Source organism: Sorex fumeus, unplaced genomic scaffold (assembly GCF_029834395.1).
Source record: "Sorex fumeus unplaced genomic scaffold, SorFum_2.1 ptg000008l, whole genome shotgun sequence".
Lineage (NCBI taxonomy): Eukaryota > Metazoa > Chordata > Mammalia > Eulipotyphla > Soricidae > Sorex > Sorex fumeus.
Window position 1 is genome coordinate 15605479 of NW_026606065.1, and position 13753 is coordinate 15619231.

Sequence of the window (13753 nt, forward strand, 5' to 3'; positions counted from 1 at the left end):
CTCCATATTAGCCACCTGGGGAACTCTACTTCTCCGCCGGTAGGGATACTGTCTCCTAACAAAAATCTCTCTGTCTTTTGCTCCTCGTTTGCCTTCCTGCAACTGTCTCGGAATACTTTGAAGAAACAAGGCTTTAAGAACTATATTTTAACAGTTACAAAAAGAACAAAACAGGAACTCATATGGGTTTCTGGTATTGAACCGGCTCAGTTGCATGAAAGGTGATCAGGTGATCACCTTACCTGTGGTACTCTCTCTCTCTCTCTCTCTCTCTCTCTCTCTCTCTCTCTCTCTCTCTCTCTCTCTCTCCACATCAGTCCTAATTTTTGTAGACAATCCTTTTTTGTTCTTTATACATTACTTGAGAATTGTCTGGTACAGCATAATCATTTTTCAAGTTCTTTCTTCGCTAAAGTTATAGGACCCTTAAGAGTATGGTTACAGCAAGGTAGGACTCCATAGGGGGATGGAATGTGGGATTCTGAAGCACTTGCTTAAGATAAGAAATGGAAGAAGTTCTTCTGTTGCATCACAGGCATGGGTCTCATTAACCAGCTAGTGGGAAAATAATTATACTTTATTTAGTATAATATGCTTCCTGCTTCTGTAACCACACTTGCTGTAGGGATTTAGACTCTGAATATGGATCATCCAACCTTGTTGAGGCCTAGTTGACACTGTAATAAAGCAGATTCTTAGGAAGCCTTAACGCTTCTGTCTCTTACCCCAGAATCCTGCAACACCAGCTTGAGCAACTAGCATGCTCACAAAATTGTCCTAGCCTCTTCCTTTCATGTGCACCAAAATTCATAGAGCAACTTGCTAACTTTTTCCTACATACATTATTTTTCTTCTCTTGGCCTAGGCAATTTCGAATGAATATTTAATCTGGATTTTCTCTGATTTCTGAATTTACCCTTCAACAGAGATGCTATTTCTGGAGGTTTTTTTTTTTTCCTTTCTCATCACCTAGCAAGGAACAGCTCACTCCTGAGCCAGCAACAGCTGCTGAACACCCACTCTAGGGAATAATCTAGCCCCTCAAATTGACTTAGAAGATGGGTTAAGATAAATCTAACCAGGAAGGCCGTATGCTGCAGGAAGATGGTATATGCAAACAGAAATGTCTAAGACCTTTGAGGATTACATTACACAGGCTTTCCTCAACTACAGAGTATTACTGGTAATTAGCAATTACCCAGTGCAATTTGAGTTCATGCTGGTGGGAGATATCTTAAGATAAGATGAGTTTATGATTTCTTATGTTGGCTCAATGTAATTGTAGCAATATAAAAGTGTGTGTAAGTTTAGCTTTTTTTATTCTCCTATAAGAGATAAAGTTATAGGCAACTAAAGGAAGAAATATGTTTTTACTTTACATACACTGGTGTTACAGAATCCACTAAAGGTGGATGTTAGGAGGCAAATTCTGCCATGCCAAAATATGTCTTTTCTAAAGATTGATTTCTATAATTTAAGTGGAGTTCCTTTTAATAAAGACACATATACAAAGGAAGAGCTTGCTCTATTAGAAATTATTCCTCACTATAAAGGATTAGGGTGGAATTTATGAAACTCCCATACTATTTTCAATGAAGAATGAAAAATGTCAATTTGCACACCTTGTTTTACAAGGATTCTATGGTAACATAATTAATCTTCACCTTTTAATATCCAAGCTTAAATCTTAGCTAAGAATTCTAAACTTATGTTTGAAAATCACAAGGGTCGGTAAATTATGCTACCTAGTCTTTCTGAATATGTATATTATATATAATCCTGAATATTGGCTATCGATAAACATTTAGCATATTAGAATAATAATTACACATTCTCCTTTAACTATGCATATGTGCACAGACATAAGTTTGTCTTAAGAAATTAAGAATTGAGCTAAAATTAAAACTAGAGAACTCTAGGGTTGAGCTGTTGAGAGTGTAACGAATGCTTTCCTTATCTTTGCTATCCCCCAAAAACCTATACAAGGAAAGTCACATGTAGTGAGAAACTTGATCTGAACTTATTTTAGATTGCTAAATAGAGGATCCTTGGAACTTCAGTCCACAAGAAATTTTGTTGATCACCTTGTAGTCCACCTGTCTCCACTCTGCCCTTTCTTAAAATAGACTTTCCTATTTCAAACAGGAAGCAAGATAGTTCTCTCACACATTGGCCTGCCATCGTCCAAGATGTTGTCATGTTACTAACAAATAACTTTCCCTACCCTGTACCTTTTCTATCCATTGATTGCATTCTATAGACCAGCCGTGGAACCTGATCTTTGTGGTTATAGGTCTGACATGCATTCATACAAATGCATGCAGGCGCATGACACATTTGTGTGTGTGTGCTATGGTTGAGTTTGTCAGAATAATTAGCCATCAAGTATCTATAGTGGTTATATATACTTTAATATAGAAAAATTGATATTATACTTAGAAATACATGGCACAGATACTTGCAATTTTTTTTTATTTCAGTAAGATTTCGAGAAATAATCTTATTTCTTACCTACATTTCCAGTCATTAAGTATGAATTCTGAAAGTCCATCATCCCCATTCCAACAATGTGAATAAAATCTTCAATCACCTGCATTAACTCTATGGAACCTGGATAAATCTACAAAAAACAAACAAAAAAAAAACAAAGATTAAATAGAATACAAAGTCAACATAATGGAGTATGTAACTGGTATTTTAAAATTTATTTAGTGATGTCACAAATGAGGAATTTGAAGGAATTTGAAGGAATTTCTGTAACTGTCATTAGCTGTATTTTTGGACAGGTAGATGAGCTCACTTCACATTTCACACAGAAAGTACTCTGAAAGTGATATGATGCAATACTCTATGAACAAAAACAAGTAAAATATCTAATATATAAAAATAACATGTCTTTAATATTAGTGAAATATAGCTAAAAAATGAAATTTGGTAAATTTTATTTTTGATTTGGTATATATATATATATATATATACATATATGTCAGACACTGGAAAAACTGATTTTCCAAATATTTACAGACACTGGAAAAAATGATTTGTCAAATATTTACTAAATATTTAGTCAATGGAAAATAATATATCAAGAACATTTTAATAATTGTGATAGCACTAAACACAAATTAATGCCAGCTATAATTTTAGAATCACTAGCAGCTCTAATATAAGTACTGCACATGCACTGTATAAACAAACCAATGTCACACTACATAAAGCTTTTTTTCTTAAAGACAACACTTATTTCTGTCAGTAGCTCACGATGTGCGAAAATAAAGGCCTTCTGCAAGGTCACAGGAATTTTAGCATGTGCAACTGAATAATGCTTATAAATTTGGCCTGAAATATATAATCATTTCAGGGCAGAAAATCTTTTAAAACTAGGTTCGTTTCTTTCATTATTCAGCGTCACTGCACCTTCTAACCATGAACAAAATTAAGCGGATCGGAGTGCTTAGTGGTTTTGTATTAGCAAAGACTAGTACATGAAGAGAAAAAGACTCTGATTAACAACAAACCACGGAGCTAGAAGGTGGGAGGAAAACACAGTGGTCAGGATAGGTAGCCAGCACAGAAATTTTATTATGGTGGCCATCAATAAATCATATTCAAAGGATACATAATAAACTTACTTACATAGTCTCCAGCATGAATAAAGACTATTATATTTAGAAATATTATATCATTCTTACAATATTTTTTTAGTTCTAAAGATTTGGAGAGAAATATTAGCTCTATCAATCAATATTTATCAATGTATATGAAATTTGATTGTTCCACTCCGAGCCCCTTGTTGGTACCAGATATTTTCATTTTTGGTGTATGCATATAAGTATATATTAATATGTTTAGTAGATATAAGTTAAAAGTAAGAGGCTTCATTTATCCTATTGGAAACCAGAGACTCCTTCACCCACTCTCTTTCCCTCTCTCATAACATTTACTTTGGAATAGCAATACTGTTAAATTCTTTTTCTGTTTCTTTAGAATGTATATGGATATTTTTTTAAAAAAACTATTTATTATGTTAAAAGCCACAAATATTTCTCTTTAAAATGCAGCACTCAAGGAAACTCATCTCTGTTTCTGCATGTGGATAAGAGCTGAATGTTTGCAGGCTTCTCTATGTTGTACTTCAACATCAAACCATCAGAAGCTTCCTTTGCTTTGGGCAAAGCCATTAACTATGAAAATGATCACTGCAGTGGGTAAAGATTGAACTTTATCTGACAAATGGTTAAGTTCACTTATTTAATGAATAATTATTGTTATCTTGAGAATATATATGCAGTATGGTGGGCTTTCTTTTGTCTTCAACCTATTAGCAGATTGTGATATGCATCACTTTTTGGTCCGCTGCTTATTTAATAATAAGACTGCATTCCTTCTGCTTTTTAGAGAAGTTTACTAGATTGAAAGATTTATTTTTATTGATATCACATTTCCCTACCAGTAGAAAGCGATAGTCAAATACAGTAAATATTTTCTATATGGAGTCAGTAAACATTTTATGTTTTATTAGTTATGGGGCTCATCGGAACAACTTAACTTTGTTGCACTGATGTAGCACTTATAATCTGTAAACAAATGTGTATGGCTATATTCCCAAATTTTATTTATTGAACCAGTGTTAGACTGGGTTTGGCTCATAAGTTGCAGTTTGCACACTCCTGTTGTAGAGACTTGATCATTTTTATAACAAGGCCACAAAATTATGACTATAATGGCTTATTCTGGGCTAAATTATTTTTACCAGAGGAATAGACATAAAATAGTTACATGTGTTTTATAGCTTTTTAAAAGAATTATATTTGTTTTTGCTTTAGTATATCATTTTTAACAGGATATTTTAAACCTAGTTTGGGAGTGATACATAGCTAACAAATTCTGAAATTATGGTTGTTCAAAACCGTAAATTCTGTTTGCAAAAACCTCTGACATCAATATTCACCATTTTACTCAGCTAGTTTTCCAAACGCATTATAGGGCTATGCTTATATTAAATCTTTTTGAGTTTTTCCTTTAAAATTGTGGAATCAACAAGGGATCATATTATGTAAATTTATAAAATTCGTATTTCTGATTATATGAATTGTACCAAAAAATTGAAATTAATTTGCGATATTGTAACCCTAAAGTTTTGGTTCTAATGCCAACTGAGGACCAAGCAAACAAAAGACACAATGACAGATAAAAAAAAAAAGAGCTTTACTGTCAATAAACCAGCAACTTGGAAGATAGTGAGCTCGTATCCTCAAAGCAACCATCTTGTCTGCATGGTCATGAAAAGGAGTTTCTACAGTTAAAGAACAGGAAGTAAAGGGTGGGCTGAACACATCAATGGGCGCCAGAATGAACAATAAAATTCCAGTGGTCTTATAACCAGTCCTTATCTACAAATCTAAATAAAGTAAGGATAAGGCTTTTGGATGAAGTATAAACTGTGGACAATTGTCCTTACTTTAGGATTTTATGGCAAGGATAGTTGTCCTTATTTAATATTGATCTTTGATCAGATTTCAATATGGCTGCATTTGTGGCAAATATAACTTAGAAAAAGCTGAACAATTTTGTCTTGTTTTAAAATAGCTATTTTGGATGCTTTTGGAATCATTATTGCTGAGCAATATTTAAAAGACAAAAATATAGTTAATACAGACATTTCAAGAAAGAAGATGGATTTTTAGATTCAGGATTTTCATTGAGGATAAGTACTGCTACCATTCATTATTTGTTTCAGTTTGGACCCCATGGTAAAAATGCTATCTGATGAACTGCAGTCTTGTTTTAAACAGGGTATTATACATTTGTCCTAAATTTATCCATAATTAATAGTCTCCGGCACTCTGGAAAGATATGCTTAGACTCTGCAGCTGTATTCTAAGGAAACTCACAATTTTCTTATAGTCAGTGAATGAGGTTCTCCTCTAGAAGATAATCAAGGGCAAATACAACTCTAAACTAGGGAAAAAAATAGATTCAGGGTATTAAACTGAGAAGTGATTTTTTTTCTCGGTACGTCCAGAAACTCATAATTTTTTCCTGATAATGAGGTAAACCCACATTGGACTATTCTTAGAGCTCTTGTAATAATAGGAATAAATAGAAATGAACAATAGGTGCTTAACGTGATTATAAAAAGATGGTTCACTGCAATCACAAAGAAATATTTATTCTTATTTCCAAGATTTCCATACTGCTTTTGAAATTCTTAAGAAAAAATGTACTGGTCAGTTAAATATTCAGAGGATTGAAAAAAAAAACTAGTTATCCGGTCTTAGCTTTTGGCTTATATTTCTATTATATTTAACTTTTCTATTCGTAACTTTTTTATTTGTATATTTAACTTTTCTATTCACTAGTGGGTAGGGCATTTGCCTTACATGCGGCTGACCCAGGTTTGATTTCTTCGTCCGTCTCGGAGAGTCCAGCAAGCTACCAAGAGTATCCTGCCTACACGGCAGAGCCTGGCAAAATCCCCGTGGCATATTGGATATGCCAAAAACAGTAACAACATGTCTCACAATGGAGATGTTACTAGTGCCCGCTTGAACAAATTGATGAACAACAGAAGGACAGTGCTACAGTGCAGGGCTATTAGTCCCTCACAATGGTGGTGATTTGAAAACGATAAAGATAGATAAGATAAAGGCCCTCCCGTTGATCGTCGATTTGCTCGAGTGGGCCCAGTAACGTCTCCATTGGAGACTTTGTTGTTACTGTGTCTGGCATATCCAATACTCTCGGTAGCTTGCCGGGCTCTCCGAGAGGGGCGGAGGAATCGAACTTGGGTCGGCCCTGTTGGCCGCTTGTAAGGCGAACGCCCTACCCGCTGTGCTATCGCTCCTTTACCTTACCTTGAAAACGATAACTAAACAAATAAGGGCACTTATCTAATGTAGCAAGGGGAAAAAGCACATTTCATTAGAATTCATTTTTGCAATTCTTGGCTCTAAATAAAAATGTACATCTGTATAAATGATAAAAGCTATGTACAGTGTTTCAGTAAATGGAAATAATTTAGTCAACACATTGGAATTTAGTTTACAATAGCAATATGGACATTTATATTTGCTGATTTTCCCATAGTCTATATACAGGAAGGAAAACTGATGATAAGGTTTATAGTTACTAAGTACAATTAACTTAAAGTTACCTTAACATTATAATTTATTTAAATCTACTGTTAGTTCACATTTATGTTTATCATTAATTCATAAATTGTTATGACTAAAGAGTTTTTCTCTAAATCAGCATGATATAATATTTAATAAATTCAAATCTCCTTTAATGCTTTCAGAATAGCAAATCATTAATCTTCATGTAATTTTTAAATTTTAATTTCTTCAATTTTATTTTCTGTTTGAAATAACTCCTAACTTACCTGTTGTGCATCTTCCCATTTTTCTTTGTTTTCTTCATCTAGAAGGTTGCTAACTATTTGAAAGAAGTTCTGTAAATTAAATTAGATAAGTGGTTAGTTTATATGAGAAAATTTAAGATTTTTCAATAACATATGCATTGATTATTTGATAAGTGAATAAAAACTTCACAATATTGTTTTAAAACGCTACCATATTATTCTGGAAGATTTCAGAGAACCCGCACTTGCACCGTAATTTTAGGATTTCAAGATAAATGCATAACAAAGGAAATCAGAAGGGATAAATAACATTTCCACATAATTATTCCTTCCATATCAATCTCTATATTTTATTGCCACACTATTATGTAACTATTCTCTACAGCAAAATTTCTTCATTTTAATAAAAGTTTTGTTTGTCTTTAATTTATCCAGCTTATTATGATCTGTGATTGCTACTGATGCAACCGTTTCAAAGTGCACCATAGTGAAGATAAAGAATACGAGCAAAACTGATTAGGCAGGTGTCAAGTTTTCTTAGTTGGATGTTACTTGTGCCCTTCCTGCTTAGTATACTCTAGTTTATTACAAACAATCATTACAAAGAATACGTGATATTTTCAAAATACCTAGTCAATAACACATGGGAACTGCTTAATACATCTTAATTAATTTCAGATTATAATGATTCACTTCACTGTCTTTTATCAGAACATAAAAATGGAGGAATGAGTAGAACACAAGAACATGTTTCTATTGATGGATGTCCCTAATTCTTACCAACTTCCTCATACTTAACTAGCTGTTAAAATACTTACTGGCTTTACTCAAACCTAAGTCTAGCAGTACCTAAAAAGCATCTTTGCTTTTCCTGTATCATGCAAACAAGTATATTTTGGCATTCATTTTGTTTGCTTGTTTGTTTTTACCACCAAGGTGTTGGGGGGCGGGGGACTTAGTTTAGCTTGGTACTCATGGACTCATACAGGCCCTAGGCAGTGCTAAGGTTGGAAATGGGGTTAGCTGCATGTGAGGCAAACACCTTACCTCCTATGCTATCGCTATAATTGCTGCACTTGAGAATTTATATTCAAGAGAAGATTTCCTTCTCTCTCCCACTACACTGTGTCTTCAAGGCACCTGAGGAAATTCAAGGTGACCAGTGAAGATGAGCAGTTACTCGGAACCACTGGCACCCGAGAGCTGTAAAGTGAAGCCCTGGCATTGCTCTCAAGCTGTATGGACAGCATTTTCTTAGATGTGTACATCTCTTCTTACTAGTCTTTTAGTGGTTTAACGAGAACGCTTCCTAATATGACATAACAGCTTGGAACAGGACTCCCTTGATAGGGGAAATAATCATAATTTGTTAGCCTTACCAGTCTTTCTCTCTCTCGCTCTAACTTTTCAAAACAAGCTTTTATTCTAATTCTAAATAAATTCACCTGGGTGTTTTCAGAAGGAAAACAAAGCTGTTTCCTTTCCTCTTGAGGTTTGAAGCTGTTAGTATCTATATTTAATTGCCCTATTTGTGCTATTTATTTTAATAGTTCCTGGCAATCACATGATTGAAACATGTTTTGAGTCATAACCTCTGTAAAAGCTGCAGGGTATATTTTTGTGTGCATCTCTTGAAAAGATTGCAAGCCTGCTTTAGATACATTTTCAATCCATTTAACCATTTTATACTACTACCCACTTCTTTCACTTAGAATTTCCTGGATGGAGTAATAACATCTTAAGGGCTCAAATCACTGAGCTGTAACTTTAAACTATGGACAGAAAGAATTAACCTTCAGAGTTCTCCAATTGCCTATGGCTGGTTAATTTCGTAGTGGACATGGTGCTGTGAGGCAAATGTTTCAGATTATTCTTCCCTTGTATGGATGGTAGTTTGCCGTGTTGAGGTCCACACCCTCAGTGTGATCGGAAACCCTGCCAGCTTTCACAAAAAAATGCATGCGGCTGCTAATAAGAGATACCAAAACAATGGGAATCAATTTGTGCAAAAGCATCTCTACTTCTGAGAAGACATTTCGGAAAGCATGTTTTACTGACAATGAGTCAGTGACTGCGTGGTAGATGAAGGTCAGCAAACACACATAATTCCTCGATCAAAATGGTAAATTCAGAGATTTTTTTTAATTACCAAAGGGCTTGCAAAGCCCACACACTATTCAAATAAACATTAAACTAACTAAAAGGGAGGTAAAAATGTTTCAGTTCCACTTTCTAAAGCCAATAAAATGGATGTAATTTATTTATTGTTGGCAAAGTAGCAGAAGAACATAGTTAACCTTCCTTTTCTTTATCCACTGGATATGAGGCTTTTCAGTTGTGAGACCACTCAGGGGTACAGGAACTTATGATTCAACATCTCTGGCAGTCGGGCTAGGGTTGTGTGTGTTAGGAGGGCATTTACGAATAAACTCTTACCCATCAATGTATTCTCAGCACTTGAATGTCTTATTTACAGCTAGTATTTGATCAAGGAAATAAAGAAAATTGCAAAGCTAATGCACCACAGATTTTTTTGTTGTTGTTGTTTTATTGGCCACACCCAATGGTGCTCAGGGCTTTTACTGGCTGTGCACTCAGGGATGACTCCTCTGGCGATTAGAATATCATACGGGTGCAGGGAATAGAACCCAGGACGGCCATGGGAAATGCAAGAACTCTACCCACTATATCATCTCTCTGAGCCCATGTTTTTCTAACTAGATGAAGACATTGTCCTTGAACTTGACCCATGTTTTAATGTGTATCTCATACACTGATAACTGTAGCTAACAAATCATTTTGACTTTTGCTCAAAGCTCATACTGATGGAATAGAGAAGAAGCAAAAGAGGAGACTTATATTATTGCCAGGAAATAATATGTAATGCATTTTCTTTGACTGAATTTTCAAGTGAATTTCAGAACAACACCCATGGCAAAAATGCCCACGGACTTTGCTGCCAACTGGTTAAAGTTACTTAAGAGAGCTGCTAATTGCACTTAATATTTCTCTTTTGATGATCTGTGATCAACTCACTATGTCAATATTTAAGTTACATCTAACTATAGGTTACCAATCCCAGGATTTGTCTGCTATTGTGCTGTTTTTTTAGCCTTGCTCTCAATAGCTAGACTGAATTAAAAAATTGAAGTTTCTGACAGACCTTGAATTTACTACTAGGCATACCTGATTTAATTCAACGCAATATTCGTTCACTATGATTTTGCCTGCACTTTTGAAATGTTTTTATTGACCTACCACTAACTTTAGTTTCAGTTATAAAATGTAAGGTTCCATTGGAAATGATCACCACAATAATTCTGTGCAATACCTTATTAACTGTAGTCACAATGCTGGACACTGCATTCCCATAATTTATACTCAGACATTTTTACTTTTGATCTCCTTCACCCACTATACCCACCCACTTCCCACCCCCAACTCCATATCTCTGACTACCACCAATCTGTTCTCTCTACCTATGAGCTCAGTCAAAAAAATTCAGGCTAGTGAGATAGGCAATCCTGATCTAACTCTCAGCCACATTGTGGTTCCTTGAGCACTTCCAGCTGTGAACCCTAAGCACAGAGCTAGGAGAAAGCCTTGGGAATTTTGATATGGCTCCAAAAGAAACAAAAAAGCATTAAATATTGGAATTAACAATATCTGTCTTTCTCTGTTGGATTTATTTAATTTAGATTAATGCACCCATTACAGTGATGTCCAAAATAGCAATGTTTTATTCTTTTTTTGTAGCTGAATAATATTTCTCTGAATATATATTCTTTATGTAAGGATATATATTCATCCTCATTGGGAACTAAGGTTTCTTTCATATCTTGCTATTACAAATAATGCTGGAATGCACATAAAGTTAAATAGCTCTTAAGAATGCTTTTTTTCTCACTAAAAATACTCAAAGGATGTTTTCACTTATATTCTTGGTTCCTCTGTTAACATATAAGCATAGAATGATTTCTGAATTCTGTTCTGGTTCACTGATCTATATGTCTGTATTTTTGCCAATGCAAGTAGTCAATAAGTATGTTTTTGTCTCAAAATAATAGTGAACAGTTTCAGTATCTTTCTCAAGATTGACTAGGCAATTTGAGCTGTGTGTGTGTGTGTGTGTGTGTGTGTATGTGAGTTCATTCCTACACATTTTAGAATTATTTGTTCTATTTCTGTGAAAAATTCTATTGGAATTTTGGTAGGCAATGCATTGAATCTGAAGGTTGCTTTGAATTTTATGGCATATTCACATATTACTTCTTCCAATCCATAAGCATTAAACATTTTTATTTATTTGTCTTCATTTTCTTGCATCAATAGCTTATAATTTTCGTGTACTGGTCTTTCACATACTTGTCTAAATTTATTTCTGGTATCTCATTTTTGATATGTTTATAAATTGAACTATAATTCTTATGTCCCTTTGTCATAGTTCATAGTACATGGAAATAAATTTAATCTGTGTATGTTGATTTTGTATTGACCTTTTGCTGGATTTTAATGTTAGCTCTTTTTTTTGAGTTTGTAGGCTTTCCTATTTAAAGTATCATGTCATTTGCTAATAATGACAGTTTTACTTCTTCTTTTCCAACTTCAAAATGCCTTTTATTTCTTTTTCATGCTTAACTGCTCTCACTAGAATTTTTTATTCTAAGTTGAATGAAAGTGGTGGGAGTAGACTTTCTTGTCTTGTTCTGATGCAAGCAAGAATGCTTTTAGCTTTTTATCACTGACTATGGGTTTAGCTGTGGGGTTGTCAGATATGCTCTTTAATAGGTTGAGGTACATTTTCTCCATATCCACTTGTTGAGAGTTTTTAATCATAACTTAATGCTATGTTTTGTTAAATATTTATTTTCTTCATCTACTGGTATGATCTGTAATTATTAGCCTTCATTTTGTTAATGTGGCATATCACAAAAATGTTCAGATGCTGAGCAATCCCTTAAAACCAAAAGAACTTGATCCTAGGATATGATCATTTTCATGTATCTTAAAATTCAGTTTACTAATATTTTGTGAACATTTTACATTTTTGCTCATCAAAATTACTCTACAATTTTCTTTTATTGCAATGTGCTCTTTGGTTTTGGTAACAGGGTGGTGCTGGCCGTATGGATTGAGTTTGAAAGTGCCTTGCCCATTCTATTTATAGGAAGAGTTTCAGAAGGACTACATTAAATCTTCTTTGAATGTTTGGTAAAATTCATCATGGAATTTCTTAAATTCATCAGCAATTTTTAGATTGCTGATTCAATCTCCTTACTTGTCTACATATTATATTTGTCTGCATATTACATTTCTTCATGATTATGTCGAGAAGACTAAATGTTTCTATGAATTGATCTATTTATTCCATGTGATGCAATTTGCTAGCATATAATTATTTTCAGTCCTTCCTCGATCCCTTTGTATCTATGATATCAGTAGTGATCAGTAGTTTTGATTTTTTGATTATATTTATTTGAAACATTTCTCTCTTTTTTGGTAAGCTTAGCTAAGGGTGTGTCAACTCTGGATAACTTTTTCTTAAAAAAAATTAACTTAGTTTTATTACCATTTCTGAAATCCTTTAACTCTTTCTGTTATTTATTTATATTTTGATGATCATTATTTATTTCCTGGGCTGGAGCAGTAGCACAGCGGGTAGGGCGTTTGCCTTGCAAGCGGCCAACATTGACGACCCGAGTTCAATTCCTTTGCTCCTCTCGGAGAACCCAGCAAGCTACCGAGAGTATCTCGCCCACATGGTAAAGCGTGGCAAGCTACCCGTGGCATATTCGATATGCCAAAAACAGTAACAAGTGTCACAATGGAGACGTTACTGGGCCCGCTCGAGCAAATTGATGAACAATGGGAGGACCATGACAGTGATTTATTTCCTACTGTTAATTTTATGTTTTGTTTGTTCCTGTTCTTTTCTTAGTCCTGATGTGTAAAGTTAAGTTATGTATATGAAATTTTTTACATTTCTTGAGGTAGGCATTATTGCTCTGAACTGCCTTTTTGAACTATGTTTTTCCTGAACACTGTTTTCTGACTTCTGTTTTATTTGTTGTGAGTTCTATTGTGTTTGACTTCTATTTTAATTCGACTTCTATTTTACTTATTTTTATCTGACGTCTATTTTGATGGGTTGGAGCCATAGCATAGCGGGTAGGGCATTTGCCTTGCATGCGGCCAACCAGGGTGACCTGGGTTCGATTCCTCTACCCCTCTCAGAGAGCCCGGCAAGCTACTGAGAGTATCTCGAGAGTATCTCACCCACAAGGCAAAGCCTGGCAAGTTCCCCATGACGTATCCGATATGCCAAAGCACAGTAACAACAGGTCTCACAATGGAGACATTACAGGGCCTATTCGATAAAATCAATGAACA

The 13753-nt window shown here is 34.5% G+C and overlaps 1 protein-coding gene across 4 annotated transcripts in view; it reads right to left on the bottom strand.

Annotated features, from left to right (window-relative positions):
• The window catches only part of ADGRB3 (adhesion G protein-coupled receptor B3), a 799823-nt gene that overhangs the window by 377976 nt on the left and 408094 nt on the right, over window positions 1-13753 (bottom strand). For all 4 annotated transcript variants that reach the window (XM_056108346.1, XM_056108361.1, XM_056108354.1 and 1 more), the window contains 2 exons: window positions 7385-7453; window positions 2512-2620 (listed from right to left, as the gene is read on the bottom strand). In XM_056108346.1, the coding sequence (XP_055964321.1) occupies window positions 2512-2620; window positions 7385-7453 (178 nt within the window). The remainder of the gene's footprint in view (window positions 1-2511; window positions 2621-7384; window positions 7454-13753) is intronic.